Source organism: Anabrus simplex, chromosome 5 (genome assembly GCF_040414725.1).
Source record: "Anabrus simplex isolate iqAnaSimp1 chromosome 5, ASM4041472v1, whole genome shotgun sequence".
NCBI lineage: Eukaryota > Metazoa > Arthropoda > Insecta > Orthoptera > Tettigoniidae > Anabrus > Anabrus simplex.
This window is the reverse complement of record NC_090269.1, coordinates 82827662-82850971: the sequence shown is the minus strand read 5'-3', so window position 1 is coordinate 82850971 and position 23310 is coordinate 82827662. Positions and strand designations below refer to the sequence as shown.

At 41.1% G+C, this 23310-nt stretch overlaps 1 protein-coding gene across 1 annotated transcript in view; it reads right to left on the bottom strand.

The window, feature by feature from the left end:
• nwk (nervous wreck) overlaps window positions 1-23310 on the bottom strand; it is a 1047247-nt gene that overhangs the window by 225864 nt on the left and 798073 nt on the right. The window contains exon 8 of the mRNA XM_068227774.1: window positions 5575-5703. Coding sequence (XP_068083875.1) covers window positions 5575-5703 — 129 coding nt within the window. The remainder of the gene's footprint in view (window positions 1-5574; window positions 5704-23310) is intronic.

Below are 23310 nucleotides of genomic sequence, written 5' to 3'. Positions count from 1 at the left end.
CGACTTCCCTAATATATTTTCTTTATCATTTCAAAAAAAAATAGGAATTTAAAATTCGAACCGTAGTCATAAAGGAAAATTAGGAAAATACACACCAAGCACATACCTGTAGGATTTAAATTAACCCCGATTTAAAACGTTACAAGAAACGTTATAGATTTTGACTTATATTTTTATTTACTCATATAGCAAACAATCGGTTGCCGGGATGTCGGAGGAAACGGTATTAACATTGGTTCGTTTACAGCCCGATCTTGCTGTGCACAAGTAAAAGCTGGGTGGACTGAGCACATTTGATTCCCAAGTTAGAAGAAACAGACTTGAAAGCAGGGAGAAATATCGCTGGCAAAAAACAGGCGGGAAGAATATTAGGATGGTACCTGAAATAAGGAGATAAAGTTAGGAATAAGTTCGATGGATGAAGCTATTCGTATCATCCGGCTTCGGCAGTGGGATCATGTGAGTAAAAGCTGGGTGGTCTATGAATATATAGGATGTATTTCCACAAATCGGTCCACAAGACGATTTGATATTGTTGTAACTGATCGGGCAAAACTTACGAGTATGGTACAATAAGATTCGAGGAACATGAACAGCATCCTCGATTAATGTGTGAAGAGAAAGGGTCATATATTCAGCAGGGAAAGGGGATCTCGGAAAGAAGTATGAGATGAACAAATGGAAAGTCATTGGGAATAGGATTGGCGCAAGAGGGATAATTCTAAAGGAGATGCGGAACTTCCTAAGAATAAAAATCTCCCGGATACCATCATCTGGACGATAAAACGGTCTCTGTGCTTTAAAAAATCGGTGCCGATGAAAAGGTGTATGGCTTTTAGTGCCGGGAGAGTCCGAGGACATGTTCGGCTTGCCAGGTGCAGGCCTTTAGATTAGACTCCCGTAAGTGACCTGCGTGTCGTTGCGAGGATGAAATGATGGTGAAGACGACACATACACTCAGCCCCCGTGCCAGTGGAATTAACCCATGATGGTTAAAATTCCCAACCCTACCGGAAATCGAACCCGGGCGCCCTGCGATTAAAAGTCAGCACGCTAACCATTTAGCTATAGAGTCGGATCGTTGGCGGTTATTAGACACCGTTTGTACTCCCTGACCTGAAACTGTATATTGGATTTTCTTTTTCCAATAAAATCCGAAAAGGAAAAATTCGCCTTTTGCTTGAAAGTTTTAATTTTATTTTAACTCGAACCCCGCTTGTCCGTCCCCGCGGTGTAGGAGGCAACGCGTCCGCCTGTTACCTTGACGGGCCTGGGTTCGATTGCCGGCCGGGTCAGGGATTTTCAATTGTAAAGGATTAATATCCCTGGACTGGGCACTGGGTATTTATGTCGTCCTTAATGTTCCTTTCCTCACATTCAAAACTATACACTTCCGCCATTTCCAAATACACGCAGGTTGACAACATATGGTGCAAAGTAGGGGACAAAAGATCTTCTAAGGTCGACGCCCCGAATAAATAGTTTAAAAAAAGAACCCCGCTTACACCCAAACAACAGATAAAAGAAATATTGTTCATATGAACCGATTAGGAGGCCGATTATTTCTATCCCTAACAGGGGCGGCTATCAGGTGGATTCTGTCTCTCTTTAGGTATATATTGAACATGTGCTTACCTTATCTGCTAAAACCAAGTAATAATAATAATAATAATAATAATAATAATGATGATAATGGCGTGTGACCTCCGAAGAGGCCTGGTGCAGGTCCTCCAAATTGACTCCATATAGGCGACCTTCGCGTCTGTGAGGATGGGGCCTATCTATGATGGATTATAATGATGAAGAGGACACGTACACTCAGCTCCCGAGCCATCGGAATTAACCACTGAAGGTTAAAATCTCCGACTAGGCCAGTAATCGAACCCGGGACCCCATGGACGAAAGACCAGCACGGACATAGAGCCATAAAGCCATAGAGCCGGACAAAATAATAGGTGACTGGTTAGTCCTGTTCAGCTGGGTATTTGTCCAGTTCTTGGTAGGTCCTGCTAATTGAAACTGGACACCAGAGTGCGCGCAGGCTGCTGCTTAAGAATTAGGCTTCGCGTCGACAAACAGAAGGCAGTGACTTCTCCAACTATCGGTCCGACGTCGGCCACGTACTGCTTGTCAGCAATAATCCTACCAAATTCTAATTTCTCTTTCACACTAGGTAAAACGTTACGATGCATAAATATACCCAGCTTTGGGATATTTCGATAAGCTACTTCGTTAACTTGAGCAGCAACCCTTTAAATAATTCTTCCGGGAGGTATATTTGGAGAGGCATTTTATATTCCCCAACAGTTGATAATGAATATAAAATAATCTAATATGCATTCCACTTCTTCCCTCTCAAAGTAAATTAAATACAAGAGTTGGCTACAGAGTCCATGAATATTAAAAGAACTGAAAATATAGGCTGCAATTTACTGTCCAAGCTGCATTGTCCCTTGCAAATAATACAATCGTCGACATGCCAGTAATTTAAATATCGGAAAATAAAGGCGAACTTGTCACTATCTTAGTACAATATACGAATCAATTAATATATACAGTACCACTCACATGTGTAAGGGGCAGTCAATGTAAATGGGTCACTTGACAATCAATGTAGTATAACATTTCGTAACTCAAATTACTGTAAAAAAAAAGAGCAAAGTCATCTCCGTACAGGCCATGAAGGCCCTTGGAGGGGTGGTAGGTAAAAGCTTCCACTATCTCTAACCTCAGCACGTGGTGGGGTTGAGTGGTTGGCTCTACGCCCGGCCGCCTTTACCTCCAGGAATTAACCTGGTACTCATTTTTGATGTAGGCTGAGTGAACGTCAGGGCCATGTGTACCTCCGGAAGTGGAAATCTCGTTTATTAAATTTTACGACTTCCTGACGGGGGTTCGAAGCCACCTCCTTCCGGGCGAACCGACTCGGCCAGGCAACCCCTCCAAATTAATGTAATCACCAAAACTGTTAAGAAATGTATCCCATGTCGTTGTATGATGTAAACCGATATCCAACGACGTCTTTCTTCAGCTCCCCAAAGATGTATAAAACGTTATTCTTGATAACGTCTGCATAGGACTTTGTAGGTGGTAACATTTTGTTACCTTCCTGCAAGCGATACTCTTTCTCGCCCTCCTTTTATCATGCATTTTTCCATAATTCATTGTACAGTGATCGGTCCATCACATTTCTTGTTCTCATTTCAATACTAATTTTCATTATCTTAATAATAATAATAATAATAATAATAATAATAATAATAATAATAATAATAATAATAATAATAATAATAATAATAATAATTGTACCTTTACACCTTTACTGTTGGCAGCCCTGAAGACAGTTTTCCGTGGTTTCCCATCTTCACACCAGGCAAATGCTGGGGCTTTACCTTAATTAAGGCCACGGCCGCTTCCTTCCCATTCCTAGCCCTTTCCTGTCCCATCGTCGCCATAAGGCCTATCTGTGTCGGTGCGACGTACAGCAACTTGTAAAAAAATAAAATCTTATTCGTGAAAACTACCAGTGTTTTATTTACTGAAGGTAGGTGTAGGTAGCAAGGCCATACTGGTAGCTCACTAAATCAGTCGTTCAAACGGTCAACATTGTGTGCGTCACAAGTTTGAAGTTTTTGTTTCAAAATATCGGCGGAATACATTTTCTCATGTTGGTGTCCTGACGCTGTAAACTTGCTTCAAAGATTGACAACAATTCAAACAAATTCGCATTCATACGAACGTAATTAAGGAACATTTTTAGATCACTGGTACGTTCATCTAGAAGAACGATGAGCTCCTTGTTCTAGGTGATATGAATTCAATGGATGGACCCAATGAACTTTAGTACTGTTCTTTCACCTCAACCTTCTTTTCGTTAGAATAAAAATCCCAAGGATAATGTGCGCGTCCATGGACCAGATTCAAACCGAGACGCAAATATGTGGTGGGGAAGAGAAGTTGCCGGCGAGTTGACGGAAGTGGACAGCAAGTGTCTGAGAAGTGGAGTGGAGTGGCGTGACGTGGCGTGGAAAAGCAAGTGGACCGTGTGAAAGGGCCCTTACGTTACACAAACTTTCGGATGACCCCCAGTCATAAGACATATGTATGTCGAAACGTATGGAAAGAGATCTGAGATGTAGGGAAGTTGTTGAATACTGTAGTTCCCCACCAAAATCTCCGAAGCATATTGGTCATAGAGCTGGCAGTGTAAGGACAGGTGTTATCATGGAGAATGATACTGCCGTTCGACAGCTTGCCCTGGCGTTTTGACTTTATGGCGAGCTTCAGTTTCCGCAACGTGTCTGCATAGCGCTGTGCATTGATTGTAGCCCCATGCTCAACCTGAAGAAATTCCTGGACATTCCTTTTTTTAATTTTTTTTTTCAATTTTCTTCGCGTCACACACAAAGAGGTCTTATGGCGACAATGGGGTAGGAAAACGCTAGGAGTGGGAATAAACCGACCGTTACCTTAATTAAGGATCAGGGCGAGTTGGCCGTGCGCGTAGAGGCGCGCGGCTGTGAGCTTGCATCCGGGAGATAGTAGGTTCGAATCCCACTATCGGCAGTCCTGAAGATGGTTTTCCGTGGTTTCCTATTTTCACACCAGGCAAATGCTAGGGCTGTACCTTAATTAAGGCCACGACCGCTTCCTCCCAACTCCTAGGCCTTTCCTATCCCAACGTCGCCATAAGACCTATCTGTGTCGGTGCGACGTAAAGCCCCTAGCAAAAAAAATTAAGGGTCAGTTGCACCACCTGTGCTTCAATTTAGAAAGGAAATTAGAGGAAATCCGTATAATTCGGACCGATAATATTTTGGTCAGCAAGACAGTCGAAGGTGGATTTCTTCCTGGAAGTTGTTTTGCCAATGGAGTTAAGGTTGAAGGAGGAAGAGAAAATCAATCTTAATACTCACATTCCTTGTTAGCATATACGGTGATAAATAAGTGTACTGTGAAATAGTTATTTCAGCTAAGATGGCGTTTGGCTTTTACAAGTACTAGTAAAATATCTAGGTAAGTTTTAACGTAGTAATACTTTGTATATTACAGTATTTAGTTTTTGAATAAATCTTTGCATGTCGTGTAATTTGGACTGTCCGAGTGTGTGTAACTTGGGCCGTTGAAACAATTGTAATGATTACGTTTCTTCGTAGTTTTACTGGTGATTTCAAAAGAGCTTGTTTCATAATTTGAAGCCGTCCTCGCGTTATAGGGATAGCGTGCCAGCCTCTTAACCGGAGGCCCCAGGCCGGTTCCCGGCCAGATCAGGGACTTTTACCTGGATCTGAGGGCTGGATTGAGGTCCATTCACCCAACGTGATTACCATTGAGGAGCTATCCCCTACAACATTCAAGGGGAGATCTTGCGTACGCAACTCGATGATGATAAAGCGAACATTACAGCTTGTTTATCTATCAATGCTCCAGGTTGTTGACACAGAGCTGGTATGCTCTTCGGTAGGAACGTCACACGTTCAAAAATTTTCTTCTTCTCTTGTACTAGTTGGTGAAACATAGCAATATTATGTTCAAAGGAGTTGTATACCCAGGTGATGGTGAAACGTGACTTACCAACATGGTGTTCTGGAGGTCCACGAGAAAGTAGCGGCGCTGATGCGCGTTGGCCGCAGCTAGGCTCAGCAGGTAGTCGTTGCGCGCGCCCGTCGACTTCTCTTCTAGCGCTTCTCGTTTCGAAGTCACCTAGGAAGAAGAAAGAAATTCATTCGTAATGCAACCTCACTTGAATAAAGACATTTACAATCTAACACAGACAAGAGAGTAGGTTGAAGAGAAATATTCTGTAATTTATATCATTTCTTCAGAATTTGAGTAGTGACAGGCGTGGTGGTGGTCATCATTGCTTTAAGAGGAAGTATCACTAGGGGACCATCCTTTATTAACACTTACCAGGGTGGAAAAGGGAAGAGGTCCAGTGCTTCTAAAAGTGAAAGTATCTGAAAACTAGAGAAATGTCATGAAAGACGTGAAAAGGAAAGACTCTTTAAGGATCAGAAGAAAACAAGAGATGTTCAAGAGAGGTAAGGTAGAAAACTTGAATGTGAAGAGACTGGCACAAGTAAGTCGCAAAGCCAGACTCAGCTATGGGAACCATGGCCGCCAAGACACGCTCCGAATCTGGGAGGTCCCAAGAGGGGAATGTTAAATGCGAAAATAAAAATAGAAATAAAAAATAAGCTATCCGCAGGGTTATTACACACGATCCCCTAAGTGCAAGCATACGGCTACGAAACCTCGGCACTATAGGGCAGCAAGCTCTATGGCTCACCGTCTCAGCCCTCCAAGAATTGATCTGGTACTCATTTATCGTGTAAGCTGACTGAACTCCAGGGCTCGGTGCCTCCACCCTCCCACACCCCTGAAGAAGTAGATTAACTTTCCGTAATTTCTCGATTACCTGCAGTGAAATCTAACCCACGTCTATCCGGGTGAACAGAACGTCTTTACCGCCTCTGCTTAGCAACTTCAAGACTATATGCAATGTTAAATTAATTAACTGTTGATACAATATATTTACACATAAGTTCCCAGATTTAAGCAGTACACTGAATTCAGCGTGGCGTCTTCCTATAGGCCCGGATAGGAAAATAAATTAAAACAATGGTCAAATATTACAGACTCCTGTTGTTGAAAAGATTAATTAATTCCTACTTTAAATTATTTGATCAACTTACAAGGAAAAACATTTCGTTACTGAGATGCCAAAACGTTGTAAGTACCAAAAAGGAGCGTTTGCTTAAGGTAATGGGTTGTAAGTTCCTCGCTTTACAACTTACACAAATCTGATGTAGATAGTGCTTCCTTCAGTGAGCGAAAATGCTCGTAACCGTAGAGGAAAAGAGTATCCTTTAGTATGTCTGAGACAACTGTATTTATTTATTTCAGGATTAATATTTTACTTCAATTGCTCCTCTAAGTAATGAGTAAACAGCTGTATTCGAAGTTCACATTAGCCTTTAGTTTTAACAATATTGTTTATAATGGGCGGGTCCCGCAGTGTAGAGTTAGCTTGTCTGCCTGCTACTCGGAGGCCGCGGGTTCAATTCCCACACAGGCCAGGGATTTTTACCTGGATCTGAGGGCTGCTTCGAGATCCACTCAACCTATGTGATTACAAGTGAGGAGCCATCTGATTGTGAGATGCCAGCCCCGGTCTAGAAAAGCCATTAATAACGGCCGAGAGGATTCGTCGTGCTGACCACACGACTCCCTATAATCTGCAAGCCTTCGGGCTGAGCAGCGATCGCATGGTAGGCCAAGGCCCTTCCGGGCTGTTGTGCCATGTGGTTTGGTGTATTCTTTATAATGTGTTATGCTAGTAAACACGGATCTTACAACGCTTTGAGTTGCATTGGGCAATGTACTCACAACGGTTTGAAAGAAAGCCAAAATTACATATGACATAACTCAATGTTTGATTAAATCAATGGAGGAATTGAAATGCATATGATTGCAGTATCACAAGTAAAGGTAAAGGAGTGATTTTCATGACGTTCTACATTTTGTATTTTGCTCAAAAAAAAATTTTTGCTTCTCCTTCAAAGATGACACGTATAACGTTTCGGCATGACAGCCATCATGGATTAATACATACGTTTATACTTCTTATTTGAATATAATGTAACTACATCTCACAAAGTTACAGATAAAATTGGTGTCAATGATATCTCAACGTAATTCCTGTCCCAGAAACGAAAGCAGATACTGCTGAGACCAGGCTCCAAAACATCGAAAAAATCATCAATATACGTTTCTAAGTGTCTTATTTAAATTGTTTTGCTTTACAATAACACAAATTTTAAATTTTCATTTGATTTCGAACTGGAGTAGCCTCTTCCCATTCATGTCATTAAAAATCTCACAGTGCAGCTAGCCATTTGGTAATCATTACAAACAGCAAATGTCACTAAAATCGCATAGTACAGCCAGACATTGGGTAATCACACCAGACACGTGTGAAATTTGTATTCTCAGCGGTTGTAGTGATAATAGACCGCTTCTGGTCCAGGGGCTAATGGGCAAGATGGCCGCTATACATGGGCTCTTATGGGACTTACCCACCGAGAGCTGGACCAGGAGCGAATGGGCAAGATAGCGGCTATATATAGGCTCTTATGGAGAAAGATGGCCTAGGGTAGTATAGGCGGTATACATAGGACTTAAGGAGTTGGCCTAGGGACTAATGCACAAGATGGCGGCCATCTTGCCCATTAGCCCCTGGGCCAGAAGCTGTCTATTATCACCACTGCGGTTGGTCAGGCAGTTTTTAATCAACTTGGCAAATGTTTTATTCAATAGATACAAATGCTTCATTGTTTGTGCTGGTGACTTATACCTGAGAAGAAGATAGTTCAGATCAACCAAGTCAAGCAAGACGACGGCGGGCCTGGACATCGGAAGGAAAGTGTTAACACTCATTTAATGTTTTCCAGAGTAGGCCTCTGTGAATTGTAAGAGGAAGGACACAGTCCTAGTGGAAAGGGTTACCTTGAATTATTCGAACACACGGTAAACAATTGAGCAGTTAGTAAACCTGACGGGCGAGGAAGTAACCATAATTGATACGAAGTCTGGTAAATATACCTTTCGCGTATACATGTGATGGATGGCTGTGTTGCGGTGTCCGAACATGGACATTATCTGTAGTAATGTTGAAACAGGACTCATCAGACGTGACAGGGCGTCGTTCCGCCTGCAATTCCACCTAATTACTACTTTCATTAGGGTAATGAAGACGATCCAGACGAAGCTTTAAAGGTCGTAGGCAAAATGCAATGGTAGAGTATAGCGTGCCTATCAACCAATTTGAAAATGCAGTATATCCTCCAAAACATACAGGATATCTCGAGATTTATACTAATGTGACTCCAACTGAGTGGTCTTCTCTGTCTATTGTATTCGTCCTTATACTTAGTGTACCGGGCGGTACACCTCCACGCCGCTAATTCAAATATTGCGCCAGTTGAAACTCCTCTACAGGAGAAAGCCTGAACTTTAACAAACTGAATTAACTCAACAGTTTCTCGGAAGATGTCACCCCTGTAAATTTTGTAATTTTGAAGTGTTCTGAACTGTGTATATTTCGAATTGTGTTTGTTTTGCCCTGTATCAAGAAGTGTGGACATTCTCTTCTAGATGTCTCTACAGAGAAAAAACTACGATTGTGCACTCTGGTGCGAAGTGATGGAACTGTTTTTTGAAGAAACCTTGTATCCATAAGTTTGTTCTTTGTTAAATTTCTTTCTTTTAGTTTTTGGGTTGGCAAGATTGATCTCTGTTTCCGCCAGTTTTGAATTCAGCCAATCCCGAATTTTCTAAATTAATTTTCCTCCAATCCAAGGTTTCTTGTTCGTGTTGTGTGTAACTTTTGATGTTAGCCAATAAAGGGAAGGGGTGTGGCGCTTTTATTTCATGAAAGGTCTCGAAGCTTCCTTGTGGGTATAAAACTGCTGAGGTTCTTGGCTCGTCGCCTCTCCATCGACATCTTGCTAAGTGTGTGAATATGTAGCGGGGGGCGGGAAGCGCCTCTTTCTTCGGGCAGCATTTCATCAACAAGGTAATGGCCGTTTAATAAGTTTATTTCTTGCAGCTTCGAAACTTTTCTCATGTAACCTACCTTTAAAATGTAAAAGACATCTGGTAAAAATTCCGTCTCTGTAACTACAAATTGGGATAGAGAGTGCCTAACCCTCTCGAGCTCCCACTCATATTGTTTTGAGGTGACTACGTTTTCATAACCGATTTTCTTCCTTTCTCAATGTAATAAAGTTTTCTTATACGAGTCACCTCCTTAGTATGGGATTAGCCCTTGTGTAAACGGCCTAGTGCGAAGTAGGTTTTAAAAGTGTATTAGGAGTGCAAGCTACGCCTCCAGTCAATTTGGTATTTTGGGCCATGTAATTAACCTGTTCCTTTTCTGAGTAGGCCCAGTAGGCTGGGTACATGATACCCCTGTGTAAATTTGTAAGTTGTGCCTGCAGGCAAGTGACTGTAAAAGTCGAGGATGCCTTAAATAGGCGTGAGTAACTGGGAGCCGGTTCGCTCGTTTCGAATTAGGTTTTTGAAGGCCGGAACGTATTAGGTGAGAGCAAGTGCTCTTTGATTTCAGGGGAATTCTGCCCTGGTGGTCTGGTTGAATATTGGTAAAGTGGAGCTTGGAGCTCATTAATTATTCACCCGGGGCTTGAACCCCAGCAAATGTAATTTATTAACTTGTTTTCCTGCTACTTGGTACCTGTTACTCTGTTGTTGTTATTTGTTGATTTTGAAAAGAAAATATAACCTTTGTTAAAGTTTTAAATTAACTTTAATTTGGTAGTTGAGACCTATTCCACCCCGCACCTTCTTTCACCTCTGCTGTTCCACAGATACCTCGGAACACTTAGCACAGTGGCGGTCAAACCACAGGATATAACGATTAACTTTTTTGTGAAGAAAACGCTGCTTCCAAAACCAAATCTCACGGCGCTACAGCTTTAAAGGGACTTGGCCTACCAGGTGACTGCTGCTCAGCCCAAAGGCCTGCAGATTACAAGGTTAAGCGTGATCAGTGTGATGAATACTCTCGGTTTTCTAGTCTGGGGCTGCCATCCCGCCGTTAGATAGCTCTTCAATTGCTCTCATGCAGGCTGAATTGATATCTAACCAGCTTTCAGATCCAATTAAAATCTGTGATATAGCCGAAAATCGAACTCGGTGCCTCCCGGTAAGAGTCTGACTCACTAACCACCCCTTGACCGAGGTACAAGAAGAAAGCCACTTAACTTTATATATTTCCACTACCACCCTTCGCTGTCCCACTTAATAAAAAGCAAACAAACCAACCCCACGGCATTGCAGCCCTGACGGGCCTTGGCCTACCAAGTGACCGCTGTTCAGCCCAAAGGACTGCAAATCATGAGGTGTCGCATGGTCAATGCAACGAATACTCTGAGCCGTCATTCTGGGTTTTCTTGACCGCGGTAGCCATCGCACTGTCAGATACCTCCTCAGTTGTAATCACGTAGGTTTAGTGGACCTCGAGTCAGCCCTCAGGGCCCGGTAAAAATCCTTGACCTGGCTGGGAATCGAACTCGGTGCCTCCTGATGAGAGACAGGCATGCTACCACTAGACCGACCCCATTCACTATTAAGGAAAAAAGAACGGGAGAGAAAATCCACTATTGATAGCTGACCTTATACGAGAGAAACCGCAGTGGGTCAGGTTACTGACGAATCTAATGTATGTATGTATGTATGTATGTATGTATGTATGTATGTATGTATGTATGTATGTTTAGTCCTCAGCCCGAAGGCTGGTTGGATCCTCAACAGTTCCGCCATCAGCTGTCATAGATGGCCTAGGCATCACTGAAGAGGTGTACTAGGGAAATGAGGAGTGAGGTCGTTTCCCGTTGCTTTCCTCACCGAGCCAGAAGTTGCTATTACACATCAGTCTGCCAAGCCCACTGAAATGCATACACCATCTAACCCTATCAGCAATATTTTCACACCATTCATAGCAGGGACTGGCTGCAGAAGGAATGGCATTACTAGCATCACTCATACCTCAGTCACTTTCATTTTGTCAAAGCCAAGGATAAAGCTGAGACAGATCAATGAAAGTAATAAAATTGCTCTAGCCCATACCAGAAGACATAGTGCACTGTAAACACTAGGTCCCGCCAGCAAAGGCACGACGAATCTAATATCAAAGCAGAAATTTTCATTAACTTTACTTGGAATTTACAGAATGCTAATCACAATATTTATTATTTTCGGGCAGTTATCCCAGGGATGGATTTTTCTTACTTCAATGGCAATTATTGTTTTCGGGGGGGGGCTTACGTCGCACCGACACAGATAGGTCTTACGGCAACGATGGGGTAGGAAAGGCCTAAGAGTTGGAAGGAAGCGGCCGTGGCCTTAATTAAGGTACAGCCCCAGCATTTGCCTGGTATGAAAGTGGGAAACAATCTTCAGGGCTGCCGACAGTGGGATTCGAACCCACTATCTCCCGGATGCAAGCTCACAGCCGCGCGCCTTTACGCGCACGGCCAACTCACCCGGTCAATGGCAATTACTTTCAGTTACCGTATATGAATGCGTACAATTTTGAGACAATCCTTCAAGATCGCAATTGATATTTTTGGCAGAAATATCGAAACCGTTTGAAAACATTCACGGATAAATTTGCGATTGAACCGCGTGTACCAAACAACGCACCAATAACTTCCCAAAAATTGCGTCCAAATTATTGAATGAAAGGTTCATAGGGCCTCATTTTTACTTCATCAACCTCTTTGCACCGTTTTTCACCTCACTCAAATCTGACTGTTCGATCAATAACGACGCCTTTGTTGAAGTTCCTATTGAAGAATACAATGTCCGCTCATTTCATTGACCCTTCAGTTGACGTACAGGTTTATTCATTCAATTCGAATACTTCCTTTTTTTTAAGCAGTCTGCTATCCTTCTTCTGAATCTATTGTTTTTTAAGAGTTCCCCATCGCGACAGAAACCAAGAACGTGAGGAAGGGTTTCAATCTCGTAGCACTCACGCTAACGGGTGTCTTGGCTCTTTTTCAAATATACAATTGTTACATTCCTTCTAGTCCGAGAAAAGTGATACACCTCCGTCACGATGGGGTGAGATTTCCCAAGCTTCAAATTCCTTAATCGCAATTTCTTACTATATTATTTTACAATGGATTTTTCATAAATTAGTAGGTTTAGGTGACTTACCCTGCTGTGAATTTCTTCTTTGACGTTTCTGGAGCATTGTCAAAGCATATTTGAACAGCACTCCAGGCATTTGTATATATTAATATGTTAAGAAAATGCTTCCCATGAAACCTCCATAACACACAAACCACGGACTATTGTAGGTGAATACATCTTAGAATATGGGCTGTTATTTGATATTTCAATTATTGCTTTTACAGCACTTTTACTAACTTATCAACGTCTTCCAACGTTGGAGGGCGCACTGTCAGAGATATATGAAACTGGACCAAATATACTGGTTTAATATATTTAATTTTTGGCCATGATTCAAGAGTGAAGAGTTAACGAGCTTACTGTCGGATTTTTTATTATGAGCACTCGACTTTCGGCTTTAATTACTTATGAACCTATAGGCCTATTGCAAAATAAGTTTTACCAATATTTTCCTTGTTTAGTTGTGCATTAGAATGTATAAGACAAATTGTTTATGAAGTTCATTAATTATTTTTATTTGTGTTTGTAATAAATAATGCTCGGGTTTTTGGTTTCTTATCTAGGAACCGTTCGCTTAAAAGCACATACATGGAAAACTAATTGTCTGATGGTTATGTATTTGTTTATATATTATATCCACATGTGTTCGTTGTGTAATATTTACACATTTTTTCAACCAACCCAAATAATGTTCTTATCATTTTCCTACAGCAACTTTTCCTCAGCCCAGGATAAACGTAGAGCAATAAACTTGAGCTTGTTTTGAATCACTCAGTGGTGGTTATTGCAAACTACAACTACTGTAACCGTACAGTGTGATACTGAATTTATGAAGACTATTTTTGATGGGAAGTTTTGTACACGCTGCACCGTGCGATTAACAGCAGACGGGATTGTGGAATCGGGTACAGCGTTACCGCGTTCAGTAGTAAACATAGCGCACAACGAACACAGCTTTTTTACTTTTAACTTTTATTTTATTGCCTCGTACAAATTCCACTTCCTATCATCTTTTCTCATAAGGACTTTGGGCGATCAACTGCAGGTTTAAAAATGATTGATTCCTAATTTAGAAACGTCACATTGTACAATTTTTACCAGGGTTATTTACATTACTATTTACATGATTTATATATATTCACAAATGAGGGACATTTTTAGACAGTCCATCTTTCTCTTAGTAGAAGTCTTCCATTTTCTTAGCGTGGTTATTTACATTGTTCCCAGAGTTTCACACGTATAGGAATGGACATATCAGTAAAATCCCCATATATTCCAGCAGTTTCAGGTCAAGGCTTTTAATTGTGGGTAATGCCTTATTCATTTAAAAATCGCATATATTTCTTCGTATTGTGGCCAATGTAAAATCATAGAGTTGGATTGTCTAACGCCCCGGCCTCAAACACTGCTTCTTTCTTGACCTAAGTATTATAGTTCTATCATTCTCCTTTGAAGCTGCTCCTACTCTCTTCAATGACGACAGCGATAATTCAAGACAATCTGCCACATTCTGGTACACAAGGAGCCTGTGCCCCTACTGATTGCCCCCACTTTGAAGGAAGCAAATAGCACTCGAAACCATTGCAAGTTCGCCCTCTGACAACGGTGGTCTCGGAGGCATCTTGAAGTGATGTGGCTAACATGCAGAACACAGTGGCAAATTGAAAATAGCATGCGGACAAACCGAGGTCAGGGCATTCCATTTCACAACTGCTCGGGGCAAGCGTACGCGGCAACCCTGTACCCGATTTCACCACCCCGTCTGCTGTTAATCGCACGGTCCAGCGCACAAACAACTTCCCATCAATATTACTCTTCATAAATTCAGTATCTCACTGTATGGTCACAGTGCTCGTAGTATATGATAACCATGACTAAGTACTTCAAAACAAGCACAAGTGTCCTGTTGTACGTTTATCCTGGACTGAAAAAATGTTGCATTAGAAAAATGATAACTCTTTTAGAGCTGGTTGAAAAAAATTGTACCTTTCTAGTATCATACTACGAATACTAGTGTCTATAGCATGTAAAAATTTCATTATCATCAGACAAGTACTTTTCCATGCACATATTGTTAAGTGAGCGGTTCCTAGAAAAGATGCCAAAAACCAGGACAATATTTATTACAACCACAAATAAAAAGTAATTAATGAGCTTCAAAAACAATTTGTCTTATACTGCGTAATGCAGAATTAAACAAGAAAAATATTAGTATAAATCATTTTGAAATAGGCCCGTTGGTTGATTTGTAACTAACGCCTAAACTCAAGTGTCCATAATAAAAAGTCCGACAGTAGTTGTACTGAAATGTTATTTATTTTTGACAGATCCGTCACATTCCTTTACATTTAGAAAAAACTACGAAAGAAGAGGAACTTTAGAGTTAAAACTTAATTAAAATTGATGTAGTAACTTGCTTTTCAATACCTCAATAAGAATTAAGTTTAACAAAATCAATTTAATCAATTTTGGGGAGAGACTGATATTCTTGCTTGCTTGCTCTCTATTTCTCTTTCTCTATATATATATTGAACGCATGACCTTTGTGCCCTAAGAACATTATGCATAAATTAACAATTAAACCAAAAGTTGGATTCTTGATAGCATGGATTTGACACGTGACGAGGGGGTGATTACCTTCGGTCCCACGCTCTGGGGTACGTTGACGTCAGCCACAAGTGTCGACGGCGGAAGAATCTCAAGTCATTTTTGTGAACTATTTCAAAGCGCGTGTACATGGCGTGACCCAAGCCAAGTCAGAAAAATATAGTGCCTATCAAAGGGGATCAATCATCTCACAAATCGAACCCGTATACATTTTAAATGTCCATGAACACTACCGCCAGAAATGTAGCAAGCATGTAGTCACTTTCTAAACTCTTGAAATTACAGTTTAGGTAAGTCAGAAAATTTATAGAAATTTTCTTGGCGGCAAAGGGAGATATCCGAAGAGAGGGGGTAACTGCTATAAATATGAAGGGACGCCATGACGAAGTCTCCTTCTCCGGCATTTGTGATACAAAGCGGGCGAAAAATTGTTGAGCTGCTCTGCGAAATCAAACAACGAAAGTAGACTGAGTTCAACTGCAGATTTTAGCCATTGTGGCTAGGTATTGACTCCATGAGGAGATAGTTTTGAGTGAAATAATTGTACCAGATAGGACGGTCAAAGTACAGAATAAATTCTAATGTGATTAAGTAATTCGTGTGCGGAAATAATTATAGTCAATCGTGTGCGCTCAGCAAACAAGTGAAGGGTATTTTCTTTTTTTATGCTTTATTCCAGGAAAGCTGAAGAAATATAAAAATGGTTTGTAAGGCCATGAATGTAAAAATGGCTAAATAAAATGCCAGGGTCGCAGGTGAGCCCTATGACGAACAATGGTGTGACTACATGAGGTAGGTGACTTTCCATCTTACTACCTCTTATATCTTGTCTCATGATCTCTAAAAGTGTATTTGAATGGGGATATACGACGCAGTGCTCACCCCTACTAAGTTTTGTAAATGTGAGAATACGACTAAAAGAGTCATTTGTTTCATTTTCCACTTGGATAAATTTTTGAAGTCTTGCGAGTGCCGCATAATGTTGTAAAAAGTTATTTGATAGGGTTTCGAAGTGATATCACGTCCAATGTAGATCGTCATCCGTGTGAGTGTACTGCCTATATTTTGTGATGTCAAATTAAGATGTTCAGTCGACGTAAATTTTTCCTCTCTGCAATTTGACGTTAATAATGTAGAAATCCATGGTCACTCATTTTCAATCGAGTGGAAGCGCGCTGTCGGGTGAGAACCTAGGGTGATGAATTTGGTCACGGAGAGAAACGTTTTTCTAGGCCCATTTTAAACTGTGTCTGACTGACAATAAAAGATCTAGTAGAATGTTTCAGTCATTTTCTCGTAAAAATCAAGTTATTAAATACGATATCCTTTATGCGAAGTTATTCATGATTAATGCATTGTGCGATATTAGACGTCGAGATTTCTAGTGAGGATTTTATTCCAGTTCTTTGTCGATGATAATTGTGGAGCTGGGAAACAGAGGTTAGTTTTGTTGATATGAGATTTGTGAATCAGGTTGGATCTGTCATTGAAGCCGGGACATGGAAGCCCGAGGAATGTTTTATATGAGTTGAGATGAGATGTGCGAATCAGGTTAGAGTCCTGTCATTGAAGCCGGGACACGATAGCCCGAGGTATATTTTATAATGTTGGGAATGGAAAGAAATACATAGAAATCCATAGCAGTGTTAATTTGCGACGCGTATAATTAGTGTGGGCATCTTGAAGCATAATCTGTGCATTTTGTTGGATAGAATATCGTATTTGTTTAATTATGTCGGCAGAGTTTAAAAGATGAGCATTTTGAGAAGCCAGTCAACTGGAATAAACCAGGTGTTTCATGTTACTGCCAAGCGAACTTGGGGACGAGAGGCCTCAGCTGTGATAACGGGACAGGCGTGGAATTGAGATTGTACTATATTATCGGCCGGGGAAAACGTTAAAATGCTGGATTTAGTTGAAATTCATAGCCGGTAATGATCTGAGTATTGTGAAATACTGTAAAATTTGTTTAATTGGGGACGTAATGAACATTTGAAATCACGAACTTTGAGTATAAGGAACAGAGTAACCAAATTCAGGGTTGTCGAAAATATAGAGCGATGGTTGTGATGATCGGTTTGACTGTGAGGGGTGTGCAAACTTCATAAATGGTATGACGAGAGATGACATCGTAATTATATGGCGAGTTGTTTGGTTTGTACGTAGATTATTAGGATATCCAAGTGTTAATAACGGTTAGGACTAGATTAGATTTTAAAAGTGTGAGATCACGAGACAAGATATATAACTGGACATGAATTATGTAACAATTCTTTTCCAGCCAGATAAACATCACAAGATTGAATTTACATCACAGCTGCGTAGGAATTTGTAAAGAAACCAGAGTCCGCGGAGATAAAATTTGTTGTTCGTTAACATTTCGTCAAATCATTTAAATTTATTAAACTATTAAATTCAGTGAAACCGCATTTGGAAATAACTTTAATCAAGCGAATAACTTGGAGATGCATTCTGGAAATTTTAGTTTGTTTTTCTGGGGGAATATTTAAATGTAAAGTAACGATTAAGGGGACATATTCGAAGGAAATGGATTTTACTGCCACAAAGTTTGTGAGCATTGCTATTGTTGTAATTATTGAACTTTGATTGATTGAGCAGTGAATGTGCTGGGGATAGTAAAGTGGAAACTTTGGTCATCAACCGATGTAACTTAATAGTGTTCAGCCTAGAAACTTGGATGGTCAGGGGGTCATCAACCTCAGTGACTTAGATTAGGGCCATATGCCACTGTAGCATCATTTTTCTGGCGGTCATCATCCACAATGACTTTAAAGTAACTTAGAAGTTTAGATGTCGGTCTATGACATAGACGCAGGTCACATCGATTCAATTAAGGGTCCATGCCGTAGAACCACTGTGTGGCACACACCAATTGGACTGCCTTAATTATACCCAGAGTCCAGAGTTCGTGTTACGAGGGCTGGACCATAACGAATCACTATGATGGTACATGTGGTCTCTCATGGAAGCCGAATTTAAGGATTTCCAGACTTTCCTTTCTTAAATGATTAATAATTGAGACAATGGTTTCTAGTATGAATGCCCGTCAGGCAGTTACGTTAAAGTCTCACACCAGTGTTCTGACGTTTATGTAAAAATGATGGTGCTGTCCAGTGGACACAATTGACTATGATGCCGTTGACATATCAGATTGCTTCCGAATTTTCCTGAATAAATAGGAATATTTTAAATAGACCTTTCATTCCAGTAGATAGATTAGAATTACTGAACCCTACCTTTACCTCAGCAAGTGACGAAGAACCCGACACGACCCAAGAGACAGATCTCATGAACTTTGCTGATAGGTAAAAGAGGTAGGTATCCCTCAATATGGACCAAAGGGTTCAATATACATAATAATAATAATAATAATAATAATAATAATAATAATAATAATAATAATAATAATAATAATAATAATTGTACCGGGTGGTACACCTCCACGCCGCTAATTTAAATGCGCGCCAGTTAAAACTCCTCTGCTGGAGGAAGTCTGAACTTTATTGACGTTATTAATTTTCTACCTTCTCAGAAGATGTCACTACCTGTAAATTTTGGAGTTTTAGAACTGTGTCACTTTTGATGTGTTTTTGTTTCGCTTGAAGTAAGAAGTGTGAACTTTCTCTTCTAGAGGACACTACTGAAGATCTACAATAGTGCAACCTAGTGCGGAGTCAAAGAACTATTTTTTTTTGGAGAAAATTTAATTTCAAGAGTTTGTTCTTTGTTAAATTTCTTTCTGTCATTGTTTAAGTTGGCAATATTTACCCCTTTCTTCCCCTTGTTATGAATGTATCCAATCCCGAATTTCTTCTATTAATTTCTGACCAATCTGGTGTATCTTCCCCCAACTTGAATCTGTTGCGGGGTCCTACCCAATAAAGAGTTTGTGGGAGGGTGTTTTCTTTCCCCTAACGCCTAGAACCTTCCGCGAGAGGATATAAACTGCTGATTTTCGGGTCTCCGGGCCACTTCTGTTCCATCTTTCAGTGTGTTAAGTACATAGCACGGGGCGGGAAGCGCCTCTTTCTTCTCCAGCCGTTCAACACAAGGTAATGGCCGATTAATATCTTCTTTCTTTGCTAGCTCAGCAGTTTAACTTTCGGGGCGGGTTCTAAGCGTTCAACCATGTAACCGTTTCCTAAAATGTAACTACTCTTTTCAGATATTCTCTTTTAAAACGACATATCGGGATAGAGAGTGCTTAACCCTCTCGAGCTCCCACTCACATCGTCCTGAGGTGAACTTATTTTTCTCAACCAATTCTTCCGTAATGTAATGTAAATTGCTATTAAGTCACCTCTGTAGTATGGGATTAGCCCTTGTATTAACGGCCTAGTGCCAAGTAGGTCTTAAGCAAAGTGTATTAGGAGGGCAAGTTCGCCTCCTCTCAAATTTTATTTTAGAGGTCATGTATTAATCTTCTGGTTATTTAACAGACCTCAGTAGGTTGGGTATTTTGCCCCTGTGTATATGTCCTTTGAGGACGGCTTAAAGGTGGAGTTCGGAGTGGCCTATGATAGGCTTGTATTTTAGGGGGAAGTTGCCCTTTTTGAAAAATTGTGTTTCTGCCTCAAGGAGGCTTTTGGATGTAATTGGAAGCTGATGTTTCTGGCATGTTTGGGGGTTTTCGGCCCCTTTGTTGTATGGTGTTCATTGTAAGGTTGGGCTCATTGCTCAAGAATTATGTTTCTGACTTTTGAAGCCCCAAATGGGGTACCTATGTAAATGTATTTGTCAATCGTGTTTCGGCTACTAAGTACCTGTTCTATTTGTTGTTACCTAATTTTGAAAAGAAAATATAACCTTGTTAAATTTTAAAATTAATTTCACTTTAGTAGCTTGAGACCCGTTTACCACCCCGCACCTTCTTTCATGCATAACTACCACCAAAACACGGTAACAAGTGGTAGCAGAGCGTGGTTGAATGGGTCTCAATTTAGCCCCTTTTGACGGCTAAATATTGTTTGTTCCGAACTCTAACCATTTTCTCAGTTGCTGGAATTTTTTGACCTTTTCAAAATTGGTCTGTCATCATGCCCGGCCCTCGCGATGTTCTCCTTCTTAACTATTTGCGCAAGGAGGAGTTGATCTATGAATTAACTATCAGAAATGTGCAATCTGGAGGCACGGTTGCAATAGACACTAACAAGCTTAGAGAGTCCCTGGATTTGCCCATTTCCATCCCCAATTTGGGAGAGAAAGAAATTGACGATTCTCTTTCCACGATCACGGAGAATGTTACTGGGCTAGCTTCTGTAGTTAGTTTTTTTGATGAAAATGATCCGTCTCCGAATCAAATTAAGCGTGTGCAAGGCAGGCTATATCATTTTTCGAATAGGGTTAACGATCTGTTGTCTCTAAAACTGAATGACGTTCAGAGGAAGGAAGCTAGTAAGCTCCTGGAAAATATTTCCGAATTATCTAGTAAGGTCACTCAATTGTTAACTGGGGAAGTTCCTCCCAAATCTGATCAGCCCACCATAGTGAATGTAGGTAGCGAGGAAGAACCTGCTAAGGGAGAAGTAAATAGGAAAACCATCGCTGCTCAAACTATCTCTGCCCCATTGGACAACGAGTCTGAACGCCGTGCATCGCTGAGTAACATCCGTTCTGAATTAACTTCCTTGCCATTGAAACCTTTACCTACTATGTCACCCGGGTTTAGTAGCTTGCCTCATCCATTGGCAATGTTGGTCAGAGGTATATCTAAGTTTTCCGTTAATACCACCAGTGACGTAATTTCATTTTTAAGATTTCTAGTGGAATTCCAGGATCATGCCCTTGTTTTTTCTCTTTCTCCATGTCAAATCTTGCAAATTATCTATCCGTATGCTATTGGTATTCTCTCTGACAAAATAGTTAGAGCCATTGCCGAGCAATCTTCTATTGAGGATTTCCATGCCCATTTGCTAGCTAACTTCATCCCGGCTAGGGCCAGGTCCTCCCTTATTCAGAAGTACTATTATCGTGTACAGCGCTTGGATGAAAACTTGGCTGATTTCATACAGGACATTAAGTTTTATACTAGGGTGTTTGCCCTTCATTTTCCTGAAGATCAGATTGTACAGGCTATTGTAGAGGGAATTTCACCTCCCTATAGGTCATATTTGTGTTTCGCGGCGTGCCCGCAAACTTTCTCGGAACTTGAAGCATTGGCCGTCTCAGCGGAAGGAGTTAGATACGCCGATTCTTTGCGTGTCGCGAAAGAACCCCCGCCTTCCATTAGTAATACTCGGCCTCCTCCTCGCCGATCAGTCACCCCCCGTAAATGTTATGCTTGCGGGTCGCCTGACCATCTGCGCAATAAGTGTCCTCTGATCAAGTCTAGTAGGGCAAATAATGGAGCGGGTTCATCACAAGGCTGTTTTAAATGTGGGGCTTTCTCACATATCGCAAAGAATTGTCCCAATTCGAATAGCACCCCCTCCTGCTCAACTTCTGGTGTAACTTCCAACAACAATCAAAAGTGACTAGTGGCGGCGGCTGAGTCAACTAATTCTGCTTCCCAAGGCTCAGCCCCTGGCAAAAAGTTCGAGAATTCAGGGAACGATAAGTCTTCGAATACATCTCTTGAATGCCCTAAAGAATGTCTTAGGATTGCGGCGGATACCCCCGCACCTGTTCCTTTTCTTAAGATTGAGTTAAATAACGAGCCTATAACAGCTCTCTTAGATTCAGGCAGTGTTTGTTCGATTATTTCGGCTGAATGGTATTCTAAATTGAAATCGGTTTGCAAACTTCCTGACTATGTCTCTTCTCCTGTTCAATACATTTCGGCTAATTCATCTCCATTAGAAATTCTAGGTTCCTTACTGGTCAAGATTCGTATTTTTAAGTTTACATGGAAAATTAAATTGTTTGTGGCCAAGCAATTGTCTTGCCCCATTATATTGGGAGCTGACTTTATTTCTCACACTGGTCTTGTGCTCGATCTCCAGTCTAGGTCGTGCACATTCAAATTTGCTTCTAGTTGTAAAATACCACTATTAAAGTGTAATTCTGTGTCATGTTCTTCTATTTCGCCTACCCAGGATGAGATGGTGTTAGACCTTAGACATCTACCTGAGGAGCAGGCTGATAGTATTCGCAAACTGTGTCAGTCGTTTCCCGAGGTGTTCTCTGATACTCTTGGTGTTACTGACCTTATTGAATACAAAATTGAGGTCACGGATTCGATTCCTGTCCGTTTTCCACCTTATAGGCAATCTCCACCTAAAATGAAGGCTCTGAAAGAAATTATCGATCAGATGTTGAAGGATGGTATTATTAGGCCCTCTAAGTCGGCGTATTCATCGCCTATTTTTCTAGTCCCGAAACCCCAAGGAGGCTTCAGGCCTGTCATTGATTACAGGGCTCTTAATCAGAAGGTGGTGTTGCAATCTGTGCCCCTTCCTGACCTTCATTCTTGTTTTTCATGGTTTCGTAAGGCCAAGTTCTTCACTATCTTGGACTTGAATCAGGCCTATAATCAAATTCCCCTTGCCGAAGAGTCTAAACACCTTACAGCGTTTGCCACGGACTGGAATTTATATGAATACAACCGCGTGCCTTTCGGGCTCCCTACGGGAGCAGCTGTGCTCACTAGGCTACTAGATAGGGTCTTCTCCGACATCAAATTCGAGTACTTATATCACTACTTAGATGATGTCGTCGTATTTTCAGAGACTTTTGAAGAACATCTTGATCATCTGCGAGAAGTTCTCGATCGCCTTCGTAAGGCTGGGTTAACCGTTAAGTTGTCCAAGGTCGCCTTTGCTAAGCCCTCTATGTCATTCCTAGGGCATATTGTGTCACCCGATGGTGTAGCAGTCGATCATTCTAGAACACAGGCCATCCGTGATTTTAAACCTCCCAAGGACATTAAAGGTATCGCCAGGTTCATTGGTATGGTGAATTTCTTCAGAAAGTTCATTCCTAACTTTGCTAATAGAGCGGCGCCCTTAAACCTTCTTCGTAGGA